At 40.2% G+C, this 11,672-nt stretch overlaps 1 protein-coding gene across 1 annotated transcript; it reads right to left on the bottom strand.

Moving 5' to 3' along the window:
* Nucleotides 1-1,379: 1,379 nt before the first annotated feature.
* On the bottom strand, nucleotides 1,380-11,366 carry LOC116205945 (putative ABC transporter C family member 15). Its single transcript, XM_031538646.1, has 11 exons — nucleotides 10,986-11,366; nucleotides 5,323-7,682; nucleotides 5,148-5,234; nucleotides 4,367-5,017; nucleotides 3,943-4,107; nucleotides 3,383-3,677; nucleotides 2,934-3,148; nucleotides 2,458-2,763; nucleotides 2,242-2,305; nucleotides 1,930-2,169; nucleotides 1,380-1,843 (listed from the first exon to the last, which is right to left on the bottom strand). The coding sequence occupies exons 1-11, from the start codon at nucleotides 10,999-11,001 to the stop codon at nucleotides 1,716-1,718; spliced, it is 4,527 nt and encodes a 1,508-aa protein (XP_031394506.1). The 5' UTR covers nucleotides 11,002-11,366; the 3' UTR covers nucleotides 1,380-1,715.
* Between the last annotated feature and the right edge of the window lie 306 nt (nucleotides 11,367-11,672).

Below are 11,672 nucleotides of genomic sequence, written 5' to 3'. Positions count from 1 at the left end.
TTTTTCCCCCTGAAATTGTAATATCAAACTCCGATTCAATGGCTCACATTTCTCAAGATCTATGCTAGTTTACAAGGGAAGCCAAGGGGCCCTATACAATGAAATATAAATCCTAATAACTAATAATAAGGTATTAGTAGTCCCACTGAATATCGGACCAGAAACATCTTGAATATTAAATAGTGCGTGTGGCACTTCACTATACATTCTTTTGACAATAGCCCGCAGTCAGACAGCGATCTTGTTCTGGTCCTCAGCGATGGTACGCAATCATTGTTGCAGTTGCTGATGCTTACATTTAAATATCTGTTCCAGGTGATGTGCTGACCTGTCCACGTGTTTCAACAGGGAGAGTAACAGAATTCGACTCACCTTCGAAGCTACTCGAGAGGGAAGACTCATTCTTCTCGAAGCTCATAAAGTACTCCATGAGATCAAAGAGCTTCAGCAGCTTAGCAAATCAGGACAGCTAATGGAAGAGATCACCGATGTTGTGATTGCCCGACGCATTTGCTGTTCGCCCTCAAGTCCGAACATAAGGCATAATACCAATCTATCAATATGGGCTCGTGGAATTTGATACTGACTACTAGAGGAGTGAGTACAAAGCGGAAAGCAGGAAACCATTCTTTTGCTCGAAACAAGTTCTCTTATTTCACCTCCATAATAGAATAACAACAGTATGAATTAAAATCCAAATTTTGTAGCTTTTTGAATTTATCAGATTGAAACAAGCTTTCTTTTGGAATGATTCAACCAAGTTCCAAGTGCGGAAGCTCCTTTTTTTCTCCCATCTAACCTTAGTCCGGATGCCATATGAGTATTTCTCCTTGGTCGATTTTTATGGTTCAATTCAAGGTATGAGTCTACTGGGATGCTTGAGCAGTCTGTTAAGTTATGGAGGCTAAAGTACTGTGAATCCGGATCAAGATCGGCGATCCAACTCGTCGGTGAGTTGGCTGGGGGTTGCAGGGGGGCAGCGCCCCCCTGCTTGGGGCCCGGGGGCGTAGCCCCCGGCCCATATTGTATTCGGCCCATTGAGGATGTAATTAGGGCTTGTTCCCTTTAAAACAGCTGTTTATATCTCTTATAACCCTAACTAAAAAAATAGTGGATATACTTGGCTTGGCGGCGCCCCCAGACGTAGTCAGAATTACTGACGAACTGGATAATCAATTCCGTGTGTCACTTTTGTTTTTTCGTTCATATTGTCTTCTACAATCGTACATCAGACGCAACACAGTCTATACTTTAATGTACCTTGATTGATATCTTTGAACGATGTACTGGATGATTGTGTTATCCTTCATGTTTCTATTACATGATTGGCCAACCGTCGATGTTTTGTTTTGTTGTAAATGCTGTTCTGGCAAGTCATATTTCGTAAAATCGACACAACATTTGCTGCAATTCATATTTGAGCTACTTGAAGCATTCTCATACAATACCAAATAGTAAGAGATCCGTTATATTCAAAAAGCTACAAAAATTGGATTTTAATTTCATACTGGTGTTATTTTATTATGGAGGTGAAATAAGAGAGCTTGTTTTGAGCGAAAGAATGGTTTCCTGCTTTCCGCTTTGTACTCACTCTGCTAGTAGTCGGTATCAAATTCCATGAGCCCACATTGATAGATAGGTATTATGCCTTATGTTCGGACTTCAGGGTGAACAGCAAATGTGTCGGGCAACCGCAACATTGGTGATCTCTTCCATTAGCTGTCCTCATTTGCTAAGCTGCTGAAGCTCTTTGATCTCATGGAGTACTCCTTTATGAGCTTCGAAAAGAACGAGTCTTCCCTCTCGAGTAGCTTCGAAGGTGAGTCGAATTCTGCTACTCTCCCTGTTGAAACATGTGGAAAGGTCAGCACATCACCTGGAACAGATATGTAAATGTAAGCATCAGCAACTGCAACGATGATTGCGTACCATCGCTGAGGACCAGAACAAGATTGCTGTCTATGACTGTGTGTATCCTGTGGGCTATTGTCACGACAGTTCGGTCTTTGAATTCTTGACTGATGATCTTTTGGATAACCCCGTCAGTGGCGGAGTCAACCGATGCTGTCGCTTCATCTAGTACTAGAATGCTGCTTTTCTTCAATAATGCTCGTCCAAGACAGAATAGTTGTCTTTGTCCCACACTCCAATTTTCGCCACTCTCAACCACTGTTATGGAAAAGTTGTGCTGAGTTTTCGATAACAAATGTGCAAAACGCAGTCGAAGCACAAGAGATGTACCTGTGGAATCCAGCTTTTCTTCCTTTGCCCTCACCAGGTCACCGAGTTGGCATTTATCTAAAGACTGGAAAGTTGGAGGATATTTTTACAATGAGTTCTAAATTTGTAGCTTCCATATGCATAAATTTGAGATCTATGGTAAGCCAGAAAAGAGTGAAAAATTACGTGATCCTTTACAACAGCAACCTCACTTATGTTATAGAGAAAAATCATTACCTCCCATACATCATGATCAGAGTATTGCTGCAGGGGGTCGAGGTTCCCTCTAACAGTTCCTTCAAACATCGTGGGGTCCTGCGGTATGATGCTAAGCCTTGACCTAAGATCATGGAGGCCTATTTTACATATGTCCACACCATCAATTACGATGCTTCCTTGTCTAGGTTCAATGATTCTGAAAAGGGCTTGTATAAGAGTTGATTTGCCACTTCCTGTCCTTCCCACAACACCAATTTTTCGCTTTCCTGGGAATGTGCAGTCTATGTTCTTGAGAACAGATGGGAGGTGTTCTGCATAACGAATCTGCAAGCCCAGCAGGTTAATATTTTGAGTTAGAGCATTACCAAAAGGAGCTTTAGATCGATTGTGCACCACGAATACAAATCAATCTTATATCACCATTAAGGATCATCACTGGGTAAATAAATTACGTATAATCCCTGTTGTTCCGATTGTAGATACTTTTTGAGTACCTGCAAATTTTTGAAGCTTATTGTTCCGTATTCTGGCCAGTTGCTTGTTGGCCTGCTATCTTCTATCAAGAGAGCCGCTTCACTTTTTAGCTTTGAGTACTGGAGTATTCTCTCTACCGAGATCATTTTGTTCTCTGCATTGCACATGTTCCATATAACTGAAGCTTGCAGAACGTTCAAGTTTATGCCATATGTGACTGCCAGCCCTGCAAGACCTGTGAGATGAAAGAAAGCTCTTTTTCAATGTTCACGGTAGTTCATCTGGTTGGGCAACAAGTAGAAGTTACGCCAGTAAAATGATTAGGCAGATCATCTTGTAGCAGATCAAGTTTAGATCTTCAGTCAGCCCTCTCGGAAGATGCATGCCTTAAGCAAAATGTAGGAAATGAACATATCGAATATTTCCTGTCATGATGATAAGAATAGAGAATCCGTGATCTGGTACTTACTTGGATTGATGATTCCTTCAGGAAGGGTTACAAGTACAACCAATGAGAAGGCAAACACAAAATTTGACAGAAGATTGAGTCGGAAGGATAGCCATTCCATTGCTGATGCATTATGAAACCATGGTCTTGAATGGTTGTCGATAAGTCCAAGGTTCCCATTGCTAAAACGTTCTCCTTGACCAAAAGCACGGATTGTTGCAGCTCCTGCCAGTGATTCTGCGAAGTGATGGAGAATAGGAGCTCTCTGAATCCCTGATAGACGTGCCAGCTCTCTTGCTGTTGGTATGTAGTATCTCTGGAACAACCACAGTGAAAGTCCTCTTGAGGTTCGTGCAGTGAGAGCGAGGCCAACATGTCACTCGGAGAGCTTTCTACTAATGACTCGTGATATTTTTGTTTCTTTGAAACAAACTTCATTAAACTTTTTAGAATTTTACTAATCTTTTTCTAATCGAAAACCTCATTCAGACATATTTTAAACTTCACGTCTAATGATTACCAGTGAAACTATATATAGGACTTATCATTTTCCCATTCTGATGGGCGAGTTAGTGGCTTACCTGGTACCATATGCATATTGCTGTGACTGGAATGAAGATCACAAACACTTCCCATGCTACTTGTGACATTACTGCAATGGTCCCCAGAAGCTGTATTATGGAGAATGCGCACCATCCTAATTTGCCAGGTATTTCCAGGTCTAGCACACTTTGATCTGTAGATGCCTGCATATGGTATAGCTTGAGATTGTTATGCAACTGAATTTATCGACACCTGTGTTTGCTAATGTCAATTTAAGCAACTCGTACTTCCCATTCAAGAGAAGTAACAATCTTTACTGCATCATTATGTTGCTTAAATTGTATCAAAGAACTATATGTGCATACAAAGATTCAAGGATCATAAGCAAAGTAATACATGGTTTGGGTACCTAACTTTATGAAGTTCTCTGGTAATGAATCATCATCACCACATGGTACTTACCCTGTTTAAGATCCTCCCTGTGGGGGTTGAATCGAAAAATGACATTGGGGCACGCATCACACTCTGAAGCATATTAGTGAAGAGCATCTGAGATGTCCAGAGTCCGGCTATCGCATTTAGTATTGCTCGAAGCAGCACACATAATGAACTTCCAACAGAGAGAAGTACGTAAACAGACAACACGAATTTCATGCCTAGTCTCGGTTCTGCTTCACTAGTGGGAGGAGAAGTCCATGCCATCCAGTAGTTACTTGCAATCTGTAACATCTGGAACGATGATTGGGCGAGGATTATGAATGGAACAAATGCGCCACGTTTAACCATGGTGATATAAGACCAGTATATTTCTTTCCCAATTCCTCCCTTCTCTCTCTCCTCATCTTGCACCAGCTTTCCCTTTTGCTCAGAGTTATCTTCAAAGAGACTATGCTCTGAGTCTTGTCTCGTGTACGCCAGTTCGGCATTTGAAGTGAGTTCTTCATTGGACTCACCATCAGGTTGCAGCTCATCAGATGGTCTGTTTGAGTTTTCAATGGTGAGAATCGACTCCAAGGCATGGTTATGAGCACCCACTAGCACTTCAAATCCAGTGTTTTGTTTCATGAGCTCTTCAAAAGTTCCAGCTTGTGCAATCCTTCCATCACGCATTACCTATGCATATGCGGAATCACCACAAGATATTCCAGTTACCTCATGAAGCATTTGGTACATAAGGGGACGAGGTTAGTGAAGTTTTGCTATAGAAAGGGAAGCAGAGAAGTTGCTTTGAGGCGGGATTTACCAGAATAAGGTCTGCTGCAGGAAGAAATTCTACTTGGTGAGTGACGAATATAACAGTCTTGTCTTTGAGCATTCCCATCAGACAGTCCTAGGAAAGAGAACATTTACGGTTTGATTCGACTTGGAGTCCGTTGTCATAAAAATTATCTTATCAGGAGAAGGGCAAATGCTCATACCTTGAAGAGTTGAGTTCCTGTGTGGGCATCAACTGCACTGAAAGGATCATCGAGCAGATAAATATCTGCGTCCTGGTAAACCGCGCGAGCTATCTGTATCCTCTGCTTCTGTCCTCCACTCATGTTTATCCCTCTTTCTCCAATCTCCGTTAAATCACCAGCTGAGAACAGCTCGAAATCCTTAATCAAGGCGCAAGCTTTGACCGTCCTATCATACTTGTCGGAATCATACTGGTTCCCGAATAGTATGTTATCCCTGATATTCCCGGAAAGTATCCAGGGTGACTGAGGAACATAAGCTTTTGTGCCACTGATCTTCACATCACCTGATAGTTTCCGTATTTCTCCAAGAATGCCCGAGAGCAGACTCGATTTCCCTGATCCAACGGTCCCACATATCGCCACCTTCGTTCCCTTTTTGACCACTAACTGTATATTATCGAGAGTGGGGCGAGAGGACTCTGAATCCCAGCTGAATTTCCCGTCGCTGATTTCAACATCAAATGAGGCTTGTGTTTTTGGGACATACTCGATTGCATCCTGCTGAATTTCGTCTTCTTGAAGGTAGGAAGCTATCCTGTCTGCTGAAACCTTGCCTTGTGCAATGACATTGAGCAGATCCGGCAGACTAAATATTGGGTCTTGTAACATACGGAAGGTAGCTAATGCAGCTAAGACTCTCCCAGCTGTGAGTTGAACCCCCAACATCATGCATGCTATGAAAGTCACAATGGAGATAAAAGTAGGCGAGCCCCAGAAGATGAAAGCTGTAAGAGAAGAGAGCTTCATGGACTTCCATATCCAATCAGACTCTATCTTCCGCAAGCTCGCCAGCCTGTGAAGAAACTGATTGTCCCATGCTTGGAGCTTTATCGTCTTCATGTTTCGAAGAATTTCAGAGGTGGACTTCATCCTGCTGTCTTTCGCTTCCATTATTTTGGTCTGGTATCTTTTCTGGATTCTCGTAATGGGTATGTTGCAGGCCATCACAGCTAATGTTGCAGCTAAAGCAGCGAATGACCCTACGCCCAAGTTTGTATGCAGAATGTAGATGGCTAAGGAAATTTGTATGGGCAACATCCATATTATGTTTAGGTACCAGATGAGGTCTGTGATCCTCTGTATATCTACGCTCATGTAGTTGATGATCTCTCCGCTCGTGTGGCTCTGTCTTGATTGGCTCGACAGAACCAGCCCCTTCTTGTATATACTTGATATGAGGGAAGCTCTGACACGAAGCCCGAGTTGGCGAGCCCCAAATATCCATTGCCTCTGTGCTATCGTCTCAACCATTTTGGCTCCTAGAAACCCCAGTGCCAGGAGATAGCCATCCTTGAGGCTTCGGTTACTCTTGTCCGTCAAGAAGTTGACAAAATCATCGATCAGGTATGGGCCTGCGTACGATGCTACAGCACTTACAATTGCAAATGATGCGTTGATTGTTGCTTTCTTCCTGATGAACAGAAAGATTGCTTTGTAGATAGATGGGTTTCTGGTCCTGTCTCTTTCCTTGACACACTTAATGCAATCGATGAATGACTGAGAATTAAATGTTGCCGAGTCCTTGGTATCCACATTTGGTATTTCATCCTGCTCAATGGGTTTCTTGATCCCTACAGCGAACAGTGGGTTGAGCCAGGAAAAGGTAACGAGCTGGATGAGCGTGGCTTTTCCATAATATGATTCCCTCTTGGAATACCTGTCGACTTTTTCTCCAAGAAGTGGTTCAGTGACGCCATTTAATTCCAATGAGGGCATGCCAGCTTTCCCATAAATTGAGATGCTAAACAGCAAGGTTGATTCCAGGAGGCCAAGGAAATTAGCCAAATCCCTCATCTTAAAGCTTTCATGGGCCATAATTTTGTAGTAGGTATCGAGAGCCATGGAAACAGCAGCTAGTAAGAAGCTGCATACCCACCAGGCCCTTAACATCCCTGGGAACTTCATTTGCTTCTTCTTTGGTACCTTGTACAAGGCAAAGAGTGCTATGACACATGAAACTACCTGCATTACCTCGGAAGAGAAAGCTTGAAGAGCAGAGTGGCACTGGGTATTGTTTCCGTTTAGCAACATCAACAGCATGAGTAAGTGAGTTCCCAACACCAAGGTAGAGCAAATAACACCGGACTTGTATGACATGCCGAATTTTATTAGTGAGTGGTACTTGTATTCTTCCGACTCTTCTTGGTCTGATGTTTTTGATCTCCATTTGCGCAGAAAGCTCAGGAGCTTTGGTGCAAAGCGAAGTAGGAGAATCCCAAGGAAACAAAGCTGTATGCCGATGCTGATTTTCTCCCTCAAGCAGAACGAGTTTAGCTGCAGAGCCCATGGTGCTCGAACCTCCTGAAGAATCTGCATATCTGTTTTGAGATTCAGAACTTGTTAGGAACATATTCTCGGCAGATATTAAAGGTATCCTCAACTTCTGTCACATCCTGTATGATATACGTGGCATATATCACTCTGGATTCTGAAAGCCGTTCGACGTTATGATGCTTCCTACTTCATGCATGGTATAAATATATGAAATGTGAGTCTGAGACCAATAGTTATGGTTCTCTGAATACAGTTCCGAATAATTCATCGGTTAGAAATGAAAATGCGTCCGGGAGCTATCATTGAGAAGACGTTTATTCCCAATGCCTCTGTCCTCTTGCTGTGTTGTTACTGTTCAGCTTTATAAGGGATGACGACATAGAAACCTTGCCAATCCAAGATTGTAAGGGGAATTTACTTGTTGGTTGTTTCCATGATCTTCCTGTCTACTCTGTTTAGGATTTGTCATCTGTTAATGTCTTATCATTCTTTGGATTCATCTTAACTTCGTTTATGTTTTTTTTCCTCCCCTTTATTTCGTTTTTCTTCTTAATAATTTTCCTTTCATTGCAGGGTTTGATGCGTTTATGGTCTATTTGGAAGCTACAGTTTTGAAGAACTTGATGGATCAAGGGACGACTGGTGCAGCCAATAAATGCTCCCTCATTGAGCCCCACATGGGGAATTTAGTTTCCCCCGATCTGTTTGCTATATCCATTGCTGTCCCTGGATTCGGGTTCTCGTTTAATCTTATGAAATTAGCTGTGTCGGTTTGATTTTGAGTGATTCTTGTTACAGTGGATAGGTACAGATTGCGGTCAGGGCCTTTTGGTTTGTAATGTTAGCAGTTGTTCGTGGTAGGATCATTGCATAGCTGTTTAACGGCAGATTGAGCAATTTGAATATGACATTCGTTCGGTTCAAGCTAATTGTTTCGGATCCCCTGATTGATAGTTCTATCTAGATCTAGATATTTATCCACATGGGTGGGTCAAACAGGCAAGCACTCCCTAAAAATATCTATCCCTTACATATATGTTCCTCTCTCGGGAAAACTACGAGATGTCCCACTTAATAGCTTAGACTATTTCTTGATCACAAGGTGTTTTTAGTGTTACGTCATTAGTAAAGTCCGCTCACATAAAATGTAGTTCCTATTTATACCACAATTATGTACGTACGTTTATTGTCCATCATATTTTTTATTCTTCTAGAGTGTGCCTGCCATTCAGAGCACCGTTACTAATTCGTTTGGATTGCAGGTTATGGGGTTATGAAAGGTTATAATATAAATAATCATTCATAACTTGCAATTCAAACCAGCAGTAAAAGCATGAACCCATTATTAGACCAGACAAATTTTTGTTAAAACTGGCGGTTTTCAACTGAAACGGCTGGTTCAGTCGATCGGTTCTTCTTTTTGTAAATTGGACGGGGAAAATTAATGGATAAGGATGGACTTGAACTGAAAATTACTAATGGATGAAAATGGACTTGAAACTGTGACGTCGACAGGTTCTGTCGGTTCTTCTTTTGTAAATTGGACGGGGAAAATTAATGGGCGAGGATGGACGAACTTGTGACCTCAAATTCAAGCAGCATATAAACACACACCTAAACCAGTTATGCAGCAATGCCTTATTTGCTATTTGTTCACATGCTAATTTGATCAATTTCTAAGTTCACCATTTTTAATATTAACGTGTCTTCAGAGTATCTTGATATTTTCTATTATTAATTATACTTGTACTTGTATTCCAACTAAATGGTTTTTTTTTGTTAATTAACTTATTTTTATAATAATATAAGTATTTATATAATTTTAATTAAACATGATGTTTGTTCAATCGAATCTAGCCGGTTGGACTCGTGACCTTATGAACCCATACCTCCATCAGTTTGTTGTTCGGTCCAATCTGTTAACACTGCTTAAAAGAGCTATTTTAAGAACGCTCCAAAAAATAATAAATCTCTTATTATTTGGTAAAGGAACTTGCTATTTAAGAAAAGTTTGTTGTATTCAGAATATTAAAATTCATTCTTAATGGGCCGATCTAACTCTAATTGAATTAGATGGGGCTTGTTGAATTTCTGGATACTAGAGTACAGTCTTAAAAAATAATAAATTCATCTCATAGAATAATAAATCTCTTATTATTTTCCAAGTAATGTCACCAACAATCACTTACATATAGTGACTTGACACTCTCCAATTGGTCTATGTAATTTGCTCCTTTTAGGGCAAGCCCAAAGGGAGAGCCTAACTTGGGCGCCACGTCAAAAAGCAAGACACTCACATCCATAGAGACATTCAATTGAAAAACATTGCACCCACTTTGGGTGTTAATGAAAATCCCACACAGTATTTAAATTATATAAATAATTAATGGCATTATTATAATTACATTTTTTTTACTCATTTTATTAACTGTTTCATTAATTTTTTTTTTCTTTTTTAAAAAAATTAAAAATAGAAAAATTTTCTAATGCAACCATTTGAAAATTAAAAATTCCAATCCATATTTGTTTTTTCTGAATTTTTTATAAGAGCAATAATTAGAAAATATAATTTTTTTTCCCGATTCAAGAGAGTTTCGTCTACTCAGAAAAGAAGATAAAAGATTAAATAAACAGACATGAAGGCGATTAACGAAAATCAACGCGGAACATGTTGGCTCTAAAAAGGATTAAGCCACTGCACCCACTTTTTTCAAAAATCATAAAATGAGTAAACACCAGACAAACGGACAAAATAGTATTATGGCACTAAGTTAGCTATTATTTTATGGTTGACTGTAGGAGTTACCAAGAAACATCTGTGACATTCACCTCTTTTCTGCATCTCCAGCTGAGAATGCAAAGATATGATATTCTCCTTTTCTTGGAAAATAAGGAAATACTTAACATGATTTTCGCCCATGCGCTCCAGGTAACCTACGACACTTTGATTATCAATCTTAACTATAATTCCATATCTAATCATTGGCCTTTTTTAATACTTAGGTATGTACTGGGACAGTGGTTTTCTTATTCGGAACAGATTGTCCATTCCACTATTGGAAATTAAGTTTCATGATTGTTATTCAGTAAAAACTTTTATGATTTTCGTCCATGGTTCCGCCGCTTGATTTCGTAAGTCATATTTGGCATGTAAGGGTTATAAATATGGTATGTAGGAGATCGACATATACATCTCTACTGATCTTAGAGCTTTTAGAAGAACGCGTGATACGACCACAAAGTCTCCCGGCCGAAAACACTAGCGTTGCAAGAGTTAGCAAGTGCACATTTCGAACTACGTATAAGTGGAGAGAGATAGAGGCAGAAAGAGAAGAGAGAGAGCTTACTGCTTAGACCGAACATCCCTTGAGCAAGCGCGCTTCCTTCCACTGGGCACTAGATGAAAGTATGCATATGTTAACTATGACCCTCTCGCTCCCTCCTGGGTTTATTTCTCAGACTAGTACCTTTTTCGGGGATATCATTGATGAATCAGCCCCGGGAAGTAAGGGCCTCACAAGAAGTGTAAAACGCAAGGTTGAGGGCTATATATTGAGTAGTCTATCCAACGAATTTTGGGGAAGCTGCTTAGCTAAGTGCTGGGGACCTTATGACGAAGAGGTTGAGGGGGGAGAGAAAGAGAGAGAGACAGAGGGAGAGGAAACGAAACGTTAGAGAGAATACCGAAGAGGTCGCAAAAAGATGGGGGCTAGGATTTAATGGACTTGCTCCTTATATTGCATCTTTATGCATATATAATATACACATTTGTTTATGTTATATATATACATATATATATATATATATATATTCGGTTAAAAGGATGTTCATGGCCTAATATGAAATAGAAATTTAAACAGCTAATAAAGGAGCACAAGTAGTCTCACAATAAGTATCGAATCCAGAACCTCTTGGTTATCAAGCAAAAATATGTGCCACTGTACTACATCTCTTTGAAAATATTATATATAAATATATATATATATATTATGGAAATATGCTTATATAATATATACTCTAATTGTATGAAATAT

Source organism: Punica granatum, chromosome 4, assembly GCF_007655135.1.
Source record: "Punica granatum isolate Tunisia-2019 chromosome 4, ASM765513v2, whole genome shotgun sequence".
NCBI lineage: Eukaryota > Viridiplantae > Streptophyta > Magnoliopsida > Myrtales > Lythraceae > Punica > Punica granatum.
The sequence above is the reverse complement of the archived record's forward strand: the minus strand, read 5'-3'. Positions and strand labels throughout refer to the sequence as shown.

Coding starts and splice junctions, on each gene's coding strand:
- LOC116205945 (XM_031538646.1), bottom strand. Junction 3,149..3,382: donor TGAAGGAATCATCAATCCAA/GTAAGTACCAGA, acceptor TTCATCTCACAG/GTCTTGCAGGGCTGGCAGTC. Junction 2,764..2,933: donor TAAGCTTCAAAAATTTGCAG/GTACTCAAAAAG, acceptor CTGGGCTTGCAG/ATTCGTTATGCAGAACACCT.